The sequence below is a fragment of the Phragmites australis genome, chromosome 6 (genome assembly GCF_958298935.1).
Source record: "Phragmites australis chromosome 6, lpPhrAust1.1, whole genome shotgun sequence".
Lineage (NCBI taxonomy): Eukaryota > Viridiplantae > Streptophyta > Magnoliopsida > Poales > Poaceae > Phragmites > Phragmites australis.
In genome coordinates, this window is record NC_084926.1 from 31,754,719 (window position 1) to 31,765,101 (window position 10,383).

Genomic DNA, 10,383 nt, shown 5'->3' on the forward strand with positions numbered 1-10,383 from the left:
GTAAAAACAAACTTACCGGTACACATGGAATTTTCATGTCTTGCATTTCCTTTTGAATAAAAAGGTTCAATTCATTCCACTGATGAATCATTTCCTCTTGAAGTGTATGAGGCAGCCACCCGACAAGTATCTCTACGCGTTTTATGTTCTAACTTTCATGCACGGATTCAGCTCGGACGGAGACGCGGTCAGGTTCAATGATCTTGAGGTACGAAATAATGTATCGATACCTTATTTTCAATTCCTACATGTGTTCAAGGACTAATTCTTTCGATTATTCAAATACAGCGTTCCAAACTATGCACAAAAGAGTTACAACCTATACAAATAAATGCCCTTCAAAAACATATCGCCCGGTTCTTCATAGAACATGTTATCAACCCAAATGGCGAGTTTCATGAATCGATCGTGCTGTTGACTAGTGACAAACCTTCAGATTACACCATACCTTCTAGTACAGAGTATGCGACAAGGAGGAAGTCTACCAGAGGGTTAGATAGCTTATATATTGCCAAATGACACAATTTTAATGAAGGACATTAATTACTATGTATCAATATAGGATATGAATTACTATGTATTAATGATGGTGTATTTTAGAGTTGGTACCGTCGAACGACTCTTCGACAGAATGACCTTCCAACGATGATGCGAAGGAGGAGCAAGAAGCAATGGCCTATCAGTGCTCCCAAGAGGAGGATGAGAGGCTAGCCCATTAGTTGTGCACTGCGGAGGAGCAAGAAGCAGCGTCCCATAAGCGTGCCTAGGAGGAGGAGGAGGAGGCCAAATGCTCAAACCGTACTAGGGTTCAAGAGTCAGACTCCGATGTCTTTGGCACACCAGTGAGCCTGGAGCTTAGGTGACACTACGATCGATCAAGCGTAGCCGAGTCCTCTACTCCACCGCCATTGCCCCCCATGTCCCTGCATGTACACACGCTATCACCCGTCCATGTGGAGATGCATTCCTCATCGCGGGAGAGGTAGAGGGATACTGGACTGGCTCAACTCGACTAACTTTTTGGGGGTGACCTGTGAGAACTATTATGTATATATGTGTGACATGAATTACTGTGTATTAATAAAGGTGCCTTTATTATTGATTTACATTACATATGTCTCATTGTATGCATGTATTGAGTGGGAGAGAGACAGAGAAATCGACGACAGAGAGGGAGGACAGAGAGGACAGAGAGGGAGGGCTGGAGTAGAAGGGGGAAAGGCACAACACTGCCAGCTAAAATCACTAGCTGGCAGTAATACCTAGGGAATCACTATCGGCCGAATCCTTCAGCCGGCAGTGATAACCCCTTTCACTGCCGGTCCATAGAGTTGGCAGTGATAGTCCCTGACTATCACTGCCCATTACCCACTGCCGGCTTCAAAACCGGCAGTGATGTAGTGTTCTATAGTAGTGGGATTGATATACCGTACTCCGCATATGCGTTCAATATTTTCAGATGGCTACAGGGGTAGATATACAGACTGACAAGTCCTGACACTTAAATACTTCCTGGTAAATGCCGAATTAACTGAAGAAAATACTTTTGTTACCCATGTTGGTACTGTGTTGTCAGAGCTGGTTTTTTTAGATATTGGAATAACATAAAAGCATTGCAACCTCTACATCTGATGATGTATAAGATCGATCATTATTACAACCTTTTGCTACGATGTAGACTCCTTCTACCATAAAGATTATTTTCTCACTTACTTATTACAATAGAAAGGCATATGGTGTAGACTCTGTCTACAACATTGCTACCTAATATGCATGATGTAAGAGAGACAAAATGATCACCACTATTTAAAAAAATTATAATCTATTACTAAATCTTCACCCATGTCTTGCAAAGATTTCCATTGTAGTGGTCTCCAAAAGTCGGCACACCGTTCACATACTGTGCTTCACCTCCTCCTTCTGTAGTAAAGTCTACAACCTCATCTAGTAAGTACCTCTTAAGATGACCTGCATAGAAGAATGAATATTTTCTTTATAAAAAACCACATCATTTCTGATGAGCCAAAGGGCGCAACATAATGTACCTCCCCACCAGAATATATTTTTCATTTCTGAACCTATTCCATCTAGTCATGGTCCAAACATGTTTGAAACATTAAGGGGAGGTTGTAAACCAAATGTTATATGTACTATACGCCAAATAAATTTTGCTAAATGACAATAAAAAAAGAGATGTTGTATTGTTTTATTTGCATTATAGAAGCAACATCTCTTACTTCCTTGACAATTCCTTTTAGCGAAATTATCTTTTGTCAAGATTAACCCTCTATGCAAAAACCATAATAAGACTGTAATCTTTAGTGGAAGTTTCAGTTTTCATAGATAACGATTATTATCTACTACATTGGAATTAATTAGAGCTCGATACATAGAATTGACCGTAAAAATTCCATTTTGCTTAAGCGACCACCTGAACAAATCTGATTGGTTGTTTGACTAAACCAGAACTAGTCTTGCCACTAAATTATGCCAAGCCATTAACTTATTACCCACTAGAGCTCTCCTAAAAGTTATATTAAGAGGCTCTGATCAAAACATTTCAGCTATTGTTGCCGACTTTCTATGTGTGATGTTATATAAATTATATATTGCTCACTTAAAGTGGTATCACCCATCCATACATCTTCCGAAAATCTAATCTGAGTGCCATATCTTAGTTCAAACTTTTCCATATTTTAAAACCGGGATTTGACACTCACTAGACCTGACAAATACTATGAGTCCCAAGGCTTCTTCTCCACTTAGAGCAATATTCTTACCTCTCAAATATTTGTTCCTAAAAAGTTGTTATCATATACGCTCTTCATTTATTAGTTTAAAAAGCCCTTTGCTCATTAGACTCTTACTTTGAATATCTAGGTCCTAGATGTCTAATCCACCGATCCTTCGGTCTACATAGCATATTCTATTTTGAAAGTCTATATTTCTTTTTAGATCCATCAAACTGCCAAAAGAATCTGAATCAGTAATAATCCAATTTCTTTAATACTCCTTTGGAACTTCAAAGAAGAATAACATAAACATGCTAAAGCATCCGGTGTGCAGTAATGCATACTATGATACTTCCTATCTTCTCAAATACTCAAATAGAAGTAATTTAGGAACACGTGCAATCAAATTTTATAAACTTTAACTACTGATATACATAAAAGTACGAAGGTTTGTCACGTGATAAGGATATTAGTAGATTCTACATGGAAAATACTTTCAGATTATATTTTCAATAATTTCAATAATAAATGCTTAGATAAAACAGTGGTAAAAAACATGCATTGAAGATCATGTCAATGTACTAAAAGACAAGTAAAAAAGGCTAAGCTAGTACTATGATTGGTGTTAAAATAAAGAGATATAACATATATGCTGTTAATTGAAGGGCCCTGTAATTTTAGGCAATAATTTAAGCATATCTCAAATAGCTGTACGCTTATATACGTATACAACTAAACATTCTGCACATTCTTTCCAATTTTATTGACTTGATTTCTTCCTGTATAATGTAAACGCATTTTGTTAAGTAACAATTAAACTAGAACAGTTTCTTTCATCTTGTACGTGCACCATGACCAACATAAGATGTGACTCAAGATTGATGGAAACTTTGAAAATTCAAACATACCACCATGCAGTTTAATCACTACTACAGAAATATGCTTATATACTGGCTAATCACTGTCGGTTCTTTACAAGCCGACAATGATAGAATATTACTATTAGTTCATATCAAGGACCATCACTAAAAGACCATTTAAAAAGAACCGGTAGTGAAACTTGATTATCACTACTGGCTTTAGTCACGAACCGGTAATGATACTATCATTGCATTTCGTGTTATGAACCGACAGTGAAACCTTAACTATCATTGTCGATCACTGTTGGTTTATGGTTAGAGTCGACAGTGATAGTCAAGGTTTCACTGCCAGTTCATAACACGAATCGGCAGTAATATTCGTGACTAGAGCCAGCAGTGATAGTGGATTATAGCTTATTTTAAAAAAATTATAACTTTTTCATACGAAATCATATGGGGACATACTTTATACTAAAAGTATAGCACTCGACAAGATCTACAACTTTTTAGTTGAAAACCTTTTCATCTGAAGTTATTTAGATATGCAAATAATCGTTTAAAGTTTTAGATATAAGATGTCAAAGAGATTGCATATGCTAATGCTACCACTAATACTTCTATTGTGGGATGGTAAAGACGTATCGTGCGAGTTTAAGATGTTTTGGGTTCAAGTACCATGAACTGCACGCACGCAAAAAATTGTGCAACATGTGACTTGCGATGGCGCGGGCATGGAGGTTCCTCGGATGCAAAATGTTTTTTTTTCAATTTGTTATGCTCTAAAAATATCGATGCGATGTCTGACTATCACTGCTAGTTAAAGCCTTCAACAGACAGTGATAGTCCACTGTCACTGCTGACTAAAACCTTCAGCTGGCAGTGATAACACGTCCACTATCGGTTCTTAGACCGGCGACTATTATTGCCTGTTATCTACTGTCAGTTTCAAAACAAAAATGAAGGGTGTTTTAGAGCCCACGGCGAAATGAGGTTTTATAATAGTGATTTGATTTAATGTCTTGCACAAATATCGAACTTACTTCATTGTGCCTTTATTTCTCTTACCTTAACTCAATTTCAAAATACATATTGTCGAATGGAATTGAATTATGGTGCTGTGGTTAACAACAAATAATTACAAGTGAATCATATCATAATCATAAGTGCATGAGCACATACAAAAGCTGGGCATAAGGCAATCTTGGGAAACCAAAGGCAACGAAGAAGGGATAAAAAAAAGGATAGAAGCACACACTTCTCAAGCGCCGACCAGATTGACAACGGCCATGAGAGCAAAAGCAACAACCGTACCCCACTCCACACAACCTCTACCCCTGGCCGCCGCGTTCGTACTGTCTTCTGCCTCCTGCCCCGAAGCCGACGGCTCCGCTGCCACATCGCTCTTTGGGACCCCCTTCTTCCGCGCCGTCGCCTTCCCAGCCGCCTCTCCAGCCTGTCCTGGCACCGGCGCGGCCGCATTGTTGGCCTTTCTGCCGAACAGCTGCTCGGGCTGCAGGACGTCGTCGACGGAGTACACGGCCAGCGGGAACTCGGCGAACAGCGTGTTGCTGATGGGCACGGCAACAACGCCCGTGGACACGTTCACCAGCTGGCTCGTGGTGCTGGTGGTCACGTTGACACTGTACACGCCGCCGGGTCCCGACGCCTCGGTGCGCAGCGGGTTGCTAGCCGTCTGGAACGTGGTGACGCTGTAGTACCGCGGCAGGACGTGGTAGAGCACCAGCTGTACCTGCTGCTGGTCGGTGAGGCCATTGAGCGTGCCGACCTTCAGCTTGGCGAAGGCGTTATCGTTCGGCGCGAAGAAGGTCAGACCGTCGTACGAGTTCTTGAGCTGGCTGCTGAGCTGCTCGGTGATCCGCGTGGCCTGGAGGAGGCGAAGCAGCGTCGTGTACTGCCCACCCTTATACAGGATGCTTGTCAGGTTGAGCTCGGGAGGAGTCGGCCCTGGGGCGACGTCCGCAGATGCGGCGGAGAGGAAAGGGAGAAGGAGGAGAATGGGGAGGAAGGTGTGAGAGACCATTTGCATTGGTGAGATTGGTTGAGGTTGTATGGGCAGTATGGAAGCGCGGTACAGAGCCAGAGTGGGGTGGAGGATTTTGTAGGAGAGCCAGAGGTGGATCCGTGACTGGTGGGCTCCAAAATTGGAGCGAAGCAGATTGGGTAGAAGAAGATTAGCATCTTGTTAAAATACCACCGACATATTTATGATATGTGCGGTCAAATTTTACATATAATTGAGACAGTTCAGTTGTACTTTAGTAGAGTAGGAGAGATAGAGTGGTATGTGGTAATTTTCCTATTCTAAAACTACACCTTCAGAGAGTGAAAGGTAGTTGGACTATTTTATTTCGACTGTGTGATTAAAGATCAAATTGAACAAGGGAGGTAGCGTATCAACATATCAATACAAAATAATCGTAGTAAAATATTTTCTGTGATGCACACCCACAATTACCTGAAGGCTCCAGTGACACCAGTACTTTGTCACAAAATAATTTTGATGAAAAATATGTGATCTTTCTTGTTTTTATTAATCTTCATAAAATGAAAAATTTAATGTTGTCTAATTACAGATTTTAAGGAAATTTCCAGTTTAATTGGCAAAAAATTATAATATCATGTTTTCTACACAAGGTGAAACCGATTTTTCATGGTTCAGGTAAAAAAAATCTCTTACGGGGAAGTCCTACCTGATAAGGAACAGATAAAGTTCTGTTCCGATTCGTGTCAACACGTCCAATGGCAGAACATGATAAACTGTTTTCACACACGGGTGGTGACTTATTTTATAGACGTTTAGTTATCCATCTCTAATTGAAGAATTGTGAAAATAGATGATTTTTATAGCGCCAAAAGACCATATATTAAAACCGATTACCAAAGCGGTTCATTTTAGAAACTATCTATATAAATATATTTTCACAGACAGTTCACTTAACCCGACCGCCTATAGAAATATATTTATATAGATGGTTCCTTAAGTCGATTGTCTATGCTAATATATTACCATAGGCAGTTCACTTAAGTAACTGTATATGATAATATATTTTCACAGACGATGCAATTTAATATTTGCATGTAGATAGATAGAAGATCATATTCATTTTATGCATTTATTTTATTCTCTCCAGATTTCAACACAGATTTTCGAGACAGACAACAACATCTGAATACATATTTTCAATATAGCAGATTTCAACACAATATTTACATTACAATATAATATTCAACACAAGTGCAACAATAACTCAATTAACATTAGTAAAATTCCTTCCTCTCCCACTCACATAGCCTCAGATGGCTAGTCAATTCACCTACGTGGTCAAGAAATCTGTTGTTCTTATGGATGACTTCATGCATGATGAATTGACACGTGTCACATTCAACGTTTTGGATACCTTCGTTGGTGAGCGAGTTGTTAGCACATTGGATCTTCTATGCCTATAATTAAACAAAACTAAAAGAGTTAAACAATACTAATGTTGGGGGAAATATCGTAGCCCACAGATAATACTATGGGGATGCTGTCAAGTGCTTCTTTGGAGCTCTTGGGCTCCGGAGTCCATGCAGAAGCTAAGGCTTCCGAAGGCTGTGAACTCCTCATGCCACCACCTCTCGAGATAGGGGAGGAAGTTGGCCTCTAGAAGGAATATCAGTAAAAGGAGAAGACCAAAGGCAATTTACCTGACACAAAATGATCGGCGGTTAATGCTAGTGCAAGTGGTAGCCACCCTGACATCCCAATGCATGTGGGAGCCGGATTGACACCTTGGATAGTGCGGCACCGCAATAGGCGACCAACTGAGTACCACGCCCTTAGGGCCAATTACACCACTATATTGCTATAGTAGATAATATTTTCTAATTAGGGGTAAATGCATCATACCTAAACCCATGTTGTGTGTCGATCGGCACTAGGCCCATATGGTGAAGTGATAGTTGGTATTGCTATCTCTGTGAGAGCATATTTGTATATTTACACCCTGGATGTCACTATAAATATAGACACATGGCCATCAGGCCATAGGACCAATCTTTTTTACTATCAATACGTTTTTGATTCTCCCTCCTGTCTACTTCTTCTCCAAACTTGAGTCTTCTCTCTAGAAGAGACTCTCACCACACTTTGTTTGTGTAAGACATCTTCTCTTTCAACAACAGTGCGCAGTGCATGGGGGACCTGAATATAGAAGTACAAGGGGAGGTAGGACACCACCAAAGACCACCAAGGTGCTAGCACAAGCATTCGTTTCCATCGCCGCACCCATACAAGCGTATGCATAGCAACCGTGATCGGGCAGATTGTGTGCACCCACCAGCTCACTAGCTGGGTGGAAAGGCAACCATTTGGCCACCGCCAACCCAACTGCTTGGGTTGGCACAGAGGCCCAAGACGGTGCAGAGGTGTTCCAACAGTGGTGCAGCGAGGACCCCGTCGCACCCCAGGGGGTTACGGCCAAGGCGCCAGCAAGACAGGCTGCCTTCTAATGGTTCTGGGTGCTTGAACCCAAGGGCACTCATGCGTGAGCCTAGCCCCTTGATGCCTCCTATGATGACACCCAGGGCACCTTCATCGAGCCAGTGTCCTCTAAGAGTCTCATTGCCTAGCGGCCCTGACGGCCTCCTCACAGGGAAGCAGGCTCAGGGAAGACCACCGGCCTCAGGGGACGCAGATCCCGCTAACATCCTTGGCACCGACCACAAGCTCCGGAACTACTAGAATGGTACTTGTGCATCCTGCATGGACTCAGACATGGCCACAATATAGACGGCTACCGAACCCTCGTAGCTTTCCAGGAAGATTACCTCAAGAGGCAAACGGGACACCTGACAAGAGAAAAAGTCGGTGACAGGAGACGCAGGGGTCGCAAGCCTGCAGTGAGCTGCTAGGTGGGTGGCTAGGCTTTACTGAGCCCCCCTTGACCCACTATGCTTCCCCCGGCTCCAAGCCAACGATATAATACCGCATCGATGAGGATTGAGTCGTGAAAAGGCCCTAGCAATAAATAGAGTCTACCAAGCCTCCAACGTAGGGGCCCCGCCTGAGCCTCCGGAGTGATTGGGGCCCCCAACGTCCCTCCCCCGTCGGGTTAACACTGGTGGGATTGGCCATGGTGAATAAGTGTAGGTCTCTAACAATAGGGCTTTTAGTGCTCCGGATGCCCACGTATCCCAAACCCTTCGGCAGGAAGCCCAGGCTGGAGAAGCTGATCCTTCCGCCACCTTCAGGCTATGGAGTTCTTCTTGGCCATCAACCTTATTGTGGAGGCCTCATTTTAGCAAAGGTATGCCCGCTTATGGCCACCTAGCAATAGCTTACAAAGCTCATTAATATTTATACAACAAAGTCAGCATAATCTAAAAATAGCTAGCTTATCTGATTGAAAGTCTCTATGACACATAGTTGCTAGGTACCAACAGGATACTGTAAGACTTAAGTTATATCTCTGTTCAACAATAAATAATAAAACCTAAGTTATATCTATAGTAAAAACTAAAGCTATACCTTCACTGCAATAAGGCATAGAGAGTAAAAACCTCCCCATAGATGGCTTAGCCTCGATGATGGAGACATCTTAAAAACCTCCCCACCGATGGCCTAGCCTCGGTGGTGGAGACATCTTAAAAACCTCCCCACTAATGGCTTAGTCTCGGTGGTGGAGACATCCTAAAAACCTCCCCACCAATGGCTTACCATCAGCAGTGGGGACATCTTAAACCCCCCCCCCCCACAGATGGCAAGGCCTCGGTAGCAAAGATACCATAAAAACCATGAAAACCCTCCAACAGGTTATAGGCAAAAGCCCCGGTGCCGCAGAGGTAAGAAAAACCCTTCGACAGGTTGTAGGCGTAAGTCCTGATGATGTAGAGGTACAAAGAAACCCTTCGGCAAGTCGTAGGTGAATACCCCGATGCTATACGGGTACTGAAAACCCTTCGATAGGTCGTCGGCAAATGTCCCAATGCCATAGAGGTACTAGAAATCCTCCGATAGGTCGTAGGCATAAGCCCCAAAGTCGTAGAGGTACAAAGAAACCCTCCAGTAGGTTATTAGCGAAAACCTCAATGCCGTAGATGTACTGAAAACCCTTTAACAGGTCGTAGGTGTAAGTCCCTATGTCGTAGATGTACAAAGAAACCCTCTGGTAGGTCATAGGTGTAAATCCCGATGTCATAGAGGTACGAACAAACCCTCCGACAGGTCATAAGCGAAAGCCCCGATGTCATAGAGGTCCTTGAAACCCTCCGATAGGTTGTAGGCAAAAGCCCCGATGTCATAGAGGTACGATGACACCCTCCGCCAGATCGTAGGTGAAAGCTCCGATGCCATAGAGGTAATAAAAATCCTTTAACAACTCATAGGTGAAAACCTTGATGTCGTAGAGGTACAAAGAAACCCTCCGGCGGGTCATAGGCATCAACCCTGATGTCATAGAGGTACAAAGAATCCTCTGACAAGTCATAGGCGAAAGCCCCGATGCCGTAAAGGTACTGAAAACCGTCCAACAGGTTGTAGGTGAAAGCTCTAATGTCGTAGAGGTACTGAAAATCCTCTAACAGGTCGTAGGTGTAAGCCCTATTGCCGTAGAGATATTGAAAACCCTCCGATAGGTCGTAGGCGTAAGCTCCGATGTCATAGAGGTACAAAGAAAATCTCATGAGGTCATATGCGAAAGCCCTGATGCCGTAGAGGTACTGAAAACCCTCCGACAAGTTGTAGGTGAAAGCCCCAATGTCGTAGAGGTACAAAGAGACCCTCCGAAAGGTCG

At 42.7% G+C, this 10,383-nt stretch overlaps 1 protein-coding gene across 1 annotated transcript; it reads right to left on the reverse strand.

Annotated features, from left to right (window-relative positions):
- Positions 1–4,713: 4,713 nt before the first annotated feature.
- Positions 4,714–5,750, reverse strand: LOC133920587 (fasciclin-like arabinogalactan protein 6). Its single transcript, XM_062365190.1, has one exon. It carries the CDS (start codon positions 5,637–5,639, stop codon positions 4,851–4,853), a length of 789 nt encoding a protein of 262 aa, XP_062221174.1. The 5' UTR covers positions 5,640–5,750; the 3' UTR covers positions 4,714–4,850.
- Between the last annotated feature and the right edge of the window lie 4,633 nt (positions 5,751–10,383).